Source organism: Leptinotarsa decemlineata, unplaced genomic scaffold, assembly GCF_025532065.1.
Source record: "Leptinotarsa decemlineata unplaced genomic scaffold, Ldec_3_MD MMD2_tig00026336_RagTag_RagTag, whole genome shotgun sequence".
Taxonomy (NCBI): domain Eukaryota; kingdom Metazoa; phylum Arthropoda; class Insecta; order Coleoptera; family Chrysomelidae; genus Leptinotarsa; species Leptinotarsa decemlineata.
Genome location: NW_027412692.1, coordinates 8,062,218 through 8,074,611, shown reverse-complemented (window position 1 = coordinate 8,074,611; position 12,394 = coordinate 8,062,218). Strand labels below are relative to the sequence as shown.

At 34.9% G+C, this 12,394-nt stretch overlaps 1 protein-coding gene across 1 annotated transcript in view; it reads left to right on the top strand.

Annotated features, from left to right (window-relative positions):
* Window positions 1-12,394, top strand: part of Ptp10D (Protein tyrosine phosphatase 10D) — an 86,115-nt gene that overhangs the window by 59,768 nt on the left and 13,953 nt on the right. Inside the window, 9 exon segments of the mRNA XM_074183188.1 lie at window positions 1,271-1,555; window positions 3,923-4,298; window positions 6,190-6,377; window positions 6,434-6,967; window positions 7,266-7,535; window positions 7,608-7,889; window positions 10,051-10,329; window positions 10,381-10,790; window positions 10,843-11,112. Of these exon segments, the coding sequence (XP_074039289.1) occupies window positions 1,271-1,555; window positions 3,923-4,298; window positions 6,190-6,377; window positions 6,434-6,967; window positions 7,266-7,535; window positions 7,608-7,889; window positions 10,051-10,329; window positions 10,381-10,790; window positions 10,843-11,112 (2,894 nt within the window).

The following is a 12,394-nucleotide window of genomic DNA, read 5'->3' as shown; positions in this document are numbered from 1 at the left end:
CAAATCAAAACTCAAACATTTTCTTTTACAATATGTCTTTTATGATGTTAATGAGTTTTTCAATGGTACTCTTACATTTCAGAACAACTCAATTATACAAATTTTGACCTAATTTTATGACTGTCAGACTTTTAATGTCCGCCATTATTTTCTTTCACAAGCTCTTTTGTACCTATATTATTTTTGTAATTGTTTTATGTACAACTTGAAATGAGTTGTGTAAACACTCTTGTGTATTAGCACCAATAAAGATTTTGAATTTTGAATTGATATAATCATGTTTATTGAAGTGTATTCTGTGTAATAGTTTTTTCAGGATTTCATAATTCCTAATGGATATGATTATTTTGTATTTTTTTTTATTTTCTGGAAATTTCTCCCCCATGAATGATGTTTTTAGTCACAACATTTTGCATGCAAACTCATTTATATAAAAAAAATGTTTTGTTTAAAACATATATAACACAGTATTAATACAATTTTTCACTTACCCCAATTGCGTACTTCGAAGATTTAGATCAAGCCACTCCCTCATCAGCGCCGTATTGGATAAAATTACGAGACTAAGCACTGGTTCCATTCATAATATTACGACTTATATTGCTGAACAAAAGAAATCTACTCATGTCTACATTCATACGGTTATTCAGTGATTCAGACCCAACCATAGGAATCTCGTTTAAATTAAAAAGGGTATATTTTTAGGAACCAGTAGTTTTTGGAAAAAAGATTGCTGGCTTTCTGCTTCTCCATCTTTATACGAAAAATGTGCGAAACTTTCCAAAAACTAATTTTTCCTAAAAAATATACCCCTTTCAATTCGTTTTAATGTTTGTGATACATGATTAACATAATTGGCTTACTTATCAACTTATCTGTTTAAAAATCTGTTTAAAATCTGTTTTCCGCTGTCGCTCACATACGAACGACAACTCTCAGAAGTTGAGAAACTTGTGCGAACTAAGGACTAAAGAGATCTTACCTTTTAACGTGTGATTCCTAACACGTTGAACAACAATGCAGACGATTATTTGTTTTCTTCTCTTCCCAATAAACTCAGCTGAACATGGTCTACACATTTCTGAAAAAAAAAAACAGTTATCCTTTCAAAGAAATACTTTTTGCTTGTAACTGAATGGAGAACATTTCTAGAACCTTTAAAATTAACGAACTTCATTTCTCAAAATGAATACAGATAAAACTTCAATCTTTCACTGAAGTCATTCATAACGAATGAATGTATCTCAACAATGTTACTTTTTTCTTTCAGTTCCGGACCCACCTTCTGGTCTGTCAGTCAACGTCCGTAGCGGCAAAACTGCTATAATCACTTGGGACCCTCCTTCTCAAGGCAGCTTCACCAGTTTCAAGCTCAAAATCAACCCGCTCGTTCACATCCCCGATCAGAAACCGCAAACCGTCATCATTGATAACTTCGATAAGCCCATGTATGTCCTGAAGGATCTTGTACCAGGAGCCACATATCAAGTACAAGCGTTCACCGTTTTTGAAAATAAAGAGAGTGCTGCTTATACCTCGAGAAATTTTACTACAAGTAAGTATTTTTAAAATAATATGATGCTAGACCGATCACAAGACAAAAGTAATGAGGAAAAAAGGTTTTTTGGCTGTCACTTCTCTATTTTTATACAAAAAAATATGTGAAACTTTAAAAGAAAGGAAGGGAGTGGAAGCCAAATAATTTTTTCCCAAAAATCTTATCTCTTTTAAAATAATACACGTTTCTATTTAGAAAAGTCTCATTTTCAATATATTTTCATTTATAAATTAACCACAGTTGACTTTTGAAAATCTCTGATTCATGCTAGAATAAACTAAAATGAATGAATATATGTAGATAGATAGATATATTTATTCATTTAACTAATGGGTGATTTTGTAAGAGGTATAGGATTTGATTTTCAAATCAACACAAAAAATTTTAAAAAATTGATGAAATCTTGATTGGAATCGATAGAACAATCAATATAATTTAATATTTGAAGATGATTTCATTCAAATGTTGTCCGCGGCTCCGCTTTAGATGGCCCATGCTCAAAGTCCAATTTTGGCACACTCTGTCTAACATATCGCCTGGTATTTCACGTTTAAAGGCTTCAATATTGGCTTCCAAAGCGTCAGTCGTTGCTGGTTTATCCCTGTAGACATGAGCCTAACATGACCCCACAAGAAATAATCCAAAGGCGTTAAATCACACGATCTAGGCGGCCAATTGACAGGCTCCAAACGTGAGATAAACTGTTCACCGAAGGCGGCTCTCAATTGGGCCATTGTTTCGCGTGCCGTGTCGCGTATGGCACCGTCTTGTTGAAACCACATGTCAGGCATGTCCAATTCTTTCATTTTAGGCAACAAAAAGTCGTCAGTCATCACACGGGTCGCTCGCCATTCACAGTAACGTTCCGGCAATTGTCGTCTTTGAAGAAGTACGGCCCGATGATGCCACCGACCCATAATCCACACCAAACAGTGACTTTTTCGGGATGCATCCGTAGCTCTTGCAATGCTTGTGGCTGGTCTTCACTCCAGATGCGGCAATTTTGCTTGTTAACGTATCCAGTCAACCAAAAATGAGCCTCGTCGCTGACACAATGTTTCGCTAAAAATGTGGATATTTCTCCAACTTTGCCAGCGCCTATTCACCAAATGTTAGACGTTATGGGAGGTCGCGTGGCTTCAATTCTTGCACCAGCTGTATCTTATAAGGTTTTACACCTAAATCCTTTCGCAAAATTTTCCACGTAGTGGAGTAACAGAGGCACAATTGCTGCGAACGGCGGCGAATCGACATTTCACGGTCATCATGAACACTGGCGGATACAGCCGCAATATTTTCTTCGGTTCTCACTCTACATATGCGTGTTGGTGGTTTAATGTCCAATAATGTAAACTGGGTTCGAAATGTATTCACAAGCTTCTGAATAGCTCCCTCAGTAGGCCGACGAAATTGCCCATAAATTAGAAGAAGTGCACGATGCACTTTCTTCACCGAGCATGAATTTTGATAATAAAATTCAATAATTTGCAAACATTGTTCATTCGTAAGTCGATTCATGGTTAAATTATAGACCAAACTGAACTCTATCAGTTGTATTGCCAATTGTATATGCAGGAAATTTTCTGTGAAGATTCCTGTACTGACACCTGTTGGATATAATCCAACGCCCTTCGTGGTATTAGCCAGGGGAGTAGTTGTTTTCTGATAGGCGTCAGTCCATTCAACCTACTGTGTAAGTATATTCGAAACTGGCTTGAGCGTTTAAAGTTCATTTTTTTAGATTCAAACTGAACAAGTTTTACAATGACACAAGACACGATTCACGCTTGATCTGTCAAAAACAGTGTTGATAAAAAAAACAGCAAAAAAATCACTCATTACATGAAGTATAATTTACATTTCAAGCAAGTTAGTAAAAAACATCGTGGACATACATAATGCAGTACACATTATACGGAATATCAAAGCACCAAATCATTGAAACTGTAAGCTAATTTTTTTCAATGAGTTGAAGCTGTGGCATCTAGGCTTGGAAATTTCTACACAGAATTAAAACCATGTTGGAGCACGATGATTTTGATTTTACTTATGAATTTGTTAGAACTCAGTGATTTAGTGGATGATCCCAGAAATACCCGGCCCTACAAAGAGAATACAAAAATTTGAAAAAAAAATGAACTAATGAACTAATAAATCCAAAATCGTATCTGAGAATAAAGATATTGCAATTATATTTGGGGATCACTTTGCTAACTTTGTTAGAGAAGAAAAAGTCATCCAGCCCTGTATACACAAATATTTTTAAACTAGTCAATGCCTATTCTGAAAAAAACTGTTTATTAAAATGTGATCAAGTGATCGTTTATTGTTGCAGCAAAGTAATTTTTAAATTTTGTGTTTCAGAACCTAACACCCCTGGCAAATTCATTGTTTGGTTTCGAAACGAAACAACACTTCTAGTCCTGTGGCAGCCTCCCTACCCTGCAGCCATCTATACCCACTACAAGGTATCTATAGATCCTCCAGATGCTAACGACAGCATACTTTATGTTGAGAAGGAGGGTGAGCCACCAGGTCCGGCTCAGGCAGCTTTCAAAGGTCTAGTACCCGGCAGAGCTTACAATATTTCCGTACAGACGATGTCAGAGGATGAGATTTCGACACCTACTACTGCCCAATATCGAACTGTTCCCTTGAAGCCACAAAAAATTTCATTTGATAGGGATAAGATTACGACACATTCATTTGTTGTGCATTGGGAAGCTCCTAGTGGAAAGAGGTAAGGAACGGCTAAGAATTCCGGAAACGGAACGAGATAATGATTGAAACAGCATTTGAGAAAATGAAAATATCATACCCTCATAGGCACAAAAACCAAATTACTCATTTGTGATTTGTTGATACTATCTAATTTCGAACATTGTGACGTAATGTATCATTATTTTTCTGAACAAAAATGAGCAACAACGAATTCAAAAAGTTGAAAACTCTTGTTTGAGATTTTCGTTCAGTATCAAGAAAAGAGAACCCATTTCTCATACACTTAAGAAAGCCAATTGGCTTCGACATTATTTCACAAAGTTATTGTCAATAGAACACGTCCTTACCTATATAACGTTTCGTCTACTACTGCGGTAGATATTATCAAAGGCGAATTGGTAACAGTCGCAGTGCACGTGTTGGTGCTTGAGTTGTTGTTCGAGTTGTTGTTTCCGTTGTTTTCAATGCAGTAACTATGATGCTGGTATTTGACTCTGGTTTTATATCATTATTAGTGGGCGTGGCTGGGTTTCTCTTAATTGGAGTATCTGACCTCGTTTGTGTACCTATATGGACAGGTAGCTAGATTTTATTAATGTTCATTGCTTTTTTTTCTATTGAAATTATCCCTGTGTTTTTGCATTTCTATTGCCTCTTCGATCAAGGACATGTTAATTAGCGAAGTATTCTCAGATACAACCGAAATATCTTACTTTTTGTTTCAACATTTTAAATTATCTCAAACTTGTCTACTTGTTAATGTAAATAAAACTGTTTTCATGAATTATCAACAAAAGAATCTTACTAATGATCATTGTTCACTACTAAAAATACATCACAGATCTATAGAGCAGATGAATTGATATAAGTATCTAGGATTAGTAATTGATCAGAAGTTAACTTGGCGAAAACACACAGATTATCTAATGACAAAACTGAGTAAGAGTCTGCTTCATAATAAGACAACTACATGGAACAGTATCTCTAGAAGTACTCAAATTGGCCTATTTCGGATTAGTACAAACTGATATCTCAAATGGGTTAATATTCTGGGGAAACTCAGCATACCTAACAAAAGTGTTTGTTATAAAAAAAAAATAATAAGATGTATCGCTGGCATACATTGTAGACAATCATGCAAGACAGTTTTTAAAGATCTAGCTATTTTAACACTACCGTCATTATATATTTGGCTCATAACTATGAATATCAAAAGAAACGAATCACACCATACAAAAAACAGTATGATACATGATCACAATACTCGCAGAGGAAATGAACTGAGACACCTTACTCACGATTAGCCCTTGGGCAAGACCCGGCAAGCTATCAAGGAGTCATATGTTATAACAAAGCAACTAGGTTACTAGGAAATATTGAAAATTACAATACATTCAAAAAATCTTTGATAGATCTTCTCCTAGAAAATGCCTTTTACAATGTCGAAGAATTTTTAAATTTGAATGTATAAGCTGCTTTTTCTTCTGTTTGTGTGACTAGTCTGATAAATATTGTACCACTAATGTATATGTTATATGTGTGATATTTTTAATGATGAATAAATTCTATTTTATTCTTCTATTCTTCCATCAAATCAATTTTGTATGGGTATTCCAGAGGAATTCTTAAATTCAAAGTTATGTCTTTTTTCATAACTCAAATATATATTTATGTAAAATATTCATTCAGGTGTGTTATATATTTTATGTTTGTATATGAATGTTTTTGAAAAAACATGCATGCTTTTTATATTCGTTCAGGAGTGATGAATGTATTTTTTCTGATTTGGATAAAGGACGTCTACAAATTAATATAGAGAATTGAATCAAAATGAAACTAAGAGTTGAAAAGTTATAATAAAATTCTTTAGGAATATGTGAATAGTAATGGGCGTTTTTTGAATGTTTCAGCGAATTTGATAAATATCAAATATCTTTGGGTACTGTTAGAAAACCACCTCCAGTACCAAGATCAAGAGAAGACCCGACATTCTGGGAGTTCAAAGACAACCTGGAACCTGGAAAAACTTATTCAGTTGTTATCAAAACAGTTTCTGGGAAAGTTACCTCATGGCCTGTCACCAGTGATGTTACTCTAAGTAAGCCTTTGCCTAATTTTTCAAAAAAAAAATGTACCCAAACTAATTCTTTACAGAACCTCTACCTGTAAAACACCTTAGATCGAAATCTGACGACAAAACTGGTGTGGCTACTATCTTCTGGGATCCAGATAAAAATAGCACACAAGAAGGATATCTTGTGTCGTACCACGAAGTGGAGAGTACGACAGGCGATAGCAACATGGTTACCACCAATAGGACTGAAATAGAGCTCGAAGCTCTTCTTTCTGGCAGGAACTATTCTGTCACTGTTCAGTCAGAGTCCAAGGATCAACAATCTTCGGAAGAAACTATTTATGTAGCCACCAAACCAAGTGCCCCAATCATAGAGGACTTACGACCCATGATTGATGGGCTCAACATCAGCTGGAAATCTGATGTCAATTCCAAGCAAGATAAGTATGAAGTACAGTGGATCAGGAATGACACCAATGAGAGGAATATCAGGACTACCTTTGATTCGAAGATTATTCTGAGCCATCTGTATCCAGGAGCCGGTTATTTGGTGAAGGTGTTTGCCATTTCCCATGGTTTGAGGAGTGAACCTCATGAGTACTTCCAACCAGTGTGTAAGTGATAGTTCCATTCATTTTTATAAATTGTTGACAGTATTTATATCATTAATGAATGTAACAATTAGTGTTATTTGACTAATTTTTTCGCTCTCCTCTTTCAAAAATTGTATCTGCGTTAGAAGCAATATAATCGTGAATTTAAAAAAACTTTATAGCTCGTAGATATTTACTGCTTGCTTCTGAGACCTTCTTTGTACAGACTCTGCTAATCATTTAATGTTCATAACTTTATAATTTGGATGGAAAATCACTTTGAATAGTGCGAAAATATAAATATTATTTTCCGTTACAGTTCCACGCCCCCCTAGGAATATGTCCATTGAAAAAACAACAACAAACTCTGTTATTGTGCAATGGTTAGCACCAACAGATTCTCTTATTTCGGAATATGCCATTCGTTATAGAACAGATTCCGACAACCTCTGGGTGAGATTACCAGCAGTACCCAACACTGAAGCTGAAGTTACAGACATGACGCCAGGTGAACGGTATACTATTCAGGTTAATACTGTTAGTTACGGATTGGAAAGTAATGAACCTCAGCAGTTGAATCTGACAGTCAGTAAGTAACATATGAACTACTCGAAATAAGCTACCCCAATTCTTACACTATGCTCCTATTTTACACTTGCAGGACCCAATCCGGTATCAAATATTGCACCTTTAGTTGATTCGAACAACGTCACTTTAGAATGGCCTAGACCAGAAGGTCGAGTTGAAACTTACATAGTAAAATGGAGAGAATCTGCCATTCCCACCCAGTTCAATAGGAGAAACGTAACTCAAAGCCAAAATGGAACTGGACCTGTGAGATTACTTGTCGGGGATTTGATGCCAGGTGTGGAGTACATTTTTGAAATCCAAGCTATTTCTAATGACCTGGAGAGTGATGTTACTGTTTTAAAAACACGCACAAGTAAGTTGTTCAGATAAGAAATACGGGGCCTGTTAAAAAATAAGGTGAATGTTCAAATTTCGCGGGTTACGTACATTTGATGGGATATTTCTTTATGTTGGTACACTCGTCTCGAACATATGTTCACAGTTTCAGATATTTAGTTTGTTGATGAGAGGCATAAAAGTTTGAACTGTTTTGCATGTTCGACGATTTTTTGTTATCAGAAGAAATGATAAATGATACAATTTATACAGACTTTTCAAAGTCCTTTGATAAATTGAACCTCCAAATTCTACTGAATAAACTTTTTCTGTTGGTTTCGATAGTCAACTGTTGAATTTATTATAGTCTTATCTTCAGAATCGTACGCTATTTATAGAATACAAAGGACACAAATCAAAATAATTCACTTCAACTAGTGGTGTTCCTCAAGGAAGTAATCTAGCTTCTCTTCTATTTTCTTTGTTTATAAATGATATTGTTTCAAATATCTCTAGTAACATATTACTCTTTGCTAATGACTTGAAGATTTTTAGACCCATTAAATCAACCGAGGACTGTCTTATTCTGCAGAAGGAAATTAATTTGATACATGAATGGTGCATACTAAACAAGCTTCCACTGAATATTTAAAAATGTAAATTTATGAATTACACCCTCAACCACAACAATATACAGTTTGACTATGCAATAAATGACGTCATATTAGAACAAAGCACAGAAACTAAAGATCTGGGCATCATATTCGATAAGAAACTTAGCTTCACGTCACAAATTAATCAAATCGCATCTTCTGCAAAAAAATGATTGGCTTTATCTTCAGAACGTGTAGAGACTTTCAAACCCAAGAATGTTTTATAACACTTTTTAATGCATATGTCCGATCTCGTCTGGAATATGGCTCCCTAATCTGGTCACCTATATACAATGTGCGTATACAGCAACTCGAATCTTGTCAAAGAATCTTTATTAAATACATGGCTTACAAGCTGGATGGAGCTTACCCATCCCAAGGAATTGCTATTAGAGTATTGATAATAGAGTGTTGCTAAATAGATTTGCCCTCTCATCCTTAGAAAACAGAAGAACATATTATGCCTGTATCTTCATATATAAATTGATTCATAATCTGGTTGACTGCCCAGATTTGTTATCTCAACTAGATTTTCACGTAGCGAGACGAAGTAGTAGAAACGAAATATTTTTCTATTTGCCTTTGCCTAGGATCAACGTGTTAATAAAATCCCCAGTTTATAACATCTGTCAAATGTATAATAGTTTCTATTCAGAATGTGATATTTTTGTTGTTCCATTTGGACGCTTCAAGTATATAATTCGTAACAAGCTATTTTTTATGGAAGTCGAACTAAAATCTAATTACAACCCATAAGTGAAATACTGTATTTCAACTCTCTGCACACTGCCAATTCTATTAGAATTCTACAGTGTATGTTTTTTTTTGATATATTATATGAATGTATCACTGTTTGTAAAATATACTACTCTATTACTCTGCTGATTTTATATTCTATTCGTTATATTCCATTGTACTCATACTTGGTCATAACTGTAAACTTAATTATATTTGTCTTGTAATTGGGATTACTCCTGTTAGAAAATGAACCTTTTTTTTAATGGATCAAAGAATTTGCATCAAATTTGTGTTGACAGTGGCATATGATGATTGTACTCTGATTCAAGAAAAATGTTTACATGTGGCACGAGCTTTTCATAGAATATCAAGAAGATGTGAATGATGACACTCGACCTGAAAGCCCCAGAACATCAACAACCGATGGAAATGTTGGTAAAATGTAAAATGTTGTCAACGGCAATCCAGATTTTCTTTAAAGGGTCATAACTAGTGACAAATCATGTGTTATGACATATGACGGACCAAAGTCCGATCGTCCGGAAGTATCCGAAATATAATAAAATTTGTGCCTAATTTCTACAATAATTTTAATCTTCCATAAAATTTTATTTCAGTTTCATTCTCTGAATTCTGCTACTAGACATTTTCATAGTTGCAAATGTTCATTTGAATTCGTTTTATTATGCACAAAGAAACATTACCTGCTTATCATGGTATAATTGTTGGTTTGGTTTCGTAACAATATGACACTCCAAGAGATAACAAAATATGTTTTTTCATAAACGCCAAAAACATTTTTTTCAGTGCCACTTATTCAATCAGAAGTAGTTGTGGTCAACAACCAACAGTCGACAGACTCTATTAGTCTGCGGTACACTCCAACACCGCCAAGTTCGTCGAAATTCGACATCTACAGGTTCTCACTTTCCGAGTCCAACATTCCTGACCAAGAAAAGACTGCTAATGATTCCGATAGATTGGTTACTTTTACTGGGTTGGTACCAGGAAGGCTCTACAATATCACAGTTTGGACGGTATCTAACAACGTTGCTAGCCAACCTTTGCAGAGACAAGATAGGTTATGTAAGTATTTCATTTCTTCAAAAACACAAATACAGTAACTGTTGTTTTCAGATCCGGAACCAATTACCGGTATTAACTCAACTTATGTATCTGACACAGAAATAACCCTAAGCTGGTCTTTTCCTCGCGGAGAATATAATGCATTTGAGGTACAGTACCTTACGACTGAGAATATCTTTATCCAAAATCTGACTCGTCACAACTCCATCAACATAAGTGACTTGAAACCTCATCGAAACTATACGTTTACGGTTATTGTGAGAAGCGGTACAGAATCAAGTATCCTGAGGAGATCTTTGCCAGTTTCAGCTATTTTCACTACCAAAGAATCTGTACCAGGGAAAGTTGACAAATTCGAACCAGTTGATATTCAGCCTAGTGATATTGTTTTCGAGTGGACTCTTCCAACGGCGGAACAAAATGGAGTTATAAGGAAGTTTACTGTGACCTATGGATTAGAAGTAGGGAATTTCAATTTCTATGGGAGAATTAGAACTCATTTTCTAATTTTAGGGATCTTCTCATACTTTATCTCGGAATTTCAACCCCACCGAATTCAGAGGAGTTATAAGACAGCTGGTTCCTGGAAAGACTTATGTTTTTAAAATCCAAGCAGAAACTCGAGTTGGTTTTGGGCCGGAGACAGTTTGGAAACAACGGATGCCAATTCTGGCTCCTCCAAAACCCAGTATGCAAGTTGTACCAACAGAGGTTTGCAAAAGTTCCACTACCATTCAAATCAGATTCAGGAAAAATTATTTCAGTGATATAAATGGACGGTAAGTTTGCCTGAAACATTTTTGAAAAATAATGAAGTGGCCCAGTGAGTGATGAAAATAAAAAATTTGTTCAGGCCTACGAATCCAAAACTAATTGTACGAAGGGATGCAGTTATATTTAATCATCTGTACAATGTTTCTGTGTCTTTAGATTCGTTCAAAAATCTTCAATCATCGATTATTACGATTTACAACGTTCTAACCTACCTCTCATACACATTAATTCAATTCAATTGCAATTACAAAACTCTTTAGCGGCAACACAAGTCATTGCTAACTCGACTCAAAATAAAGAAGATTTGGAAGCATACAGAAAACTGAAATGCATATATAAAAATAAAATAAAACAGTCTAAACTTGAAAGTAATTCGGAGTATATCAATCAATCTAAAAATAAACAGAAGGCTGCCTGGAATATAATAAATGCCAACAGAGCGACTAAAAGGACTAGCAACTACAAATCGGACGTGACTTCGGATGAATTTTCAGAATATTTTGTTAATATTATTGAAGAACTCTTAACAGATTTCGTTGGTGTAAATGATCAATATTTTCAAAATTTCTTGAAGTTTGCCCCATCCACACAAAAATTTTTTTTCCTATTTCCTGTTACTGTCAGTGAAACTAGAGATATTATTAGTAACCTCAAAAAATCACCAGCAATGGATGTGTTTAATTTGAACAGCATATTATTAAATCTGATAAGGGATTTTCTGATCGAGCCACTGACAAACCTGATGAATTCCTGTATAGAACAGGGTTTATTTCCAGAAATTTTCAAACTTTCTCAAATAACACCTATACATAAAAAGGGAAACTTTGAGGACACAAGCAGCTATAGACCAGTCTCAATCATTCCAATATTAGCAAAAATTTTTGAAATTATTTTAAAAAACAGACTTACAAATTATTTTGAAACAAATAGCTTGCTAACAAAATTCTAACACGGTTATAGGTCAAACAGATCGACAATTACTGCTTTGTGCGAAGCCTATGAAAAAATATTAGACTCATTCGAGAATCAACAATGTTGTATGGCAAATCTCTATGACCTTTCCCGCGCATTTGATACTGTAAATCATAAAATTTTGATAAATAAAATGGAGTACTATGGAGTGCGGGGAAACGAACTGGAATTATTCAAATCCTATCTTATGGATAGGAAATCAAGAGTCAAGTGGCAAGACAATATCTCGGATTTTGTTGTAATGAAACATGGAGTTCCGCAGGGCTCTGTTTTAGGTCCTCTACTTTTTATAATATATGTTAATGATATGATGTTCAAT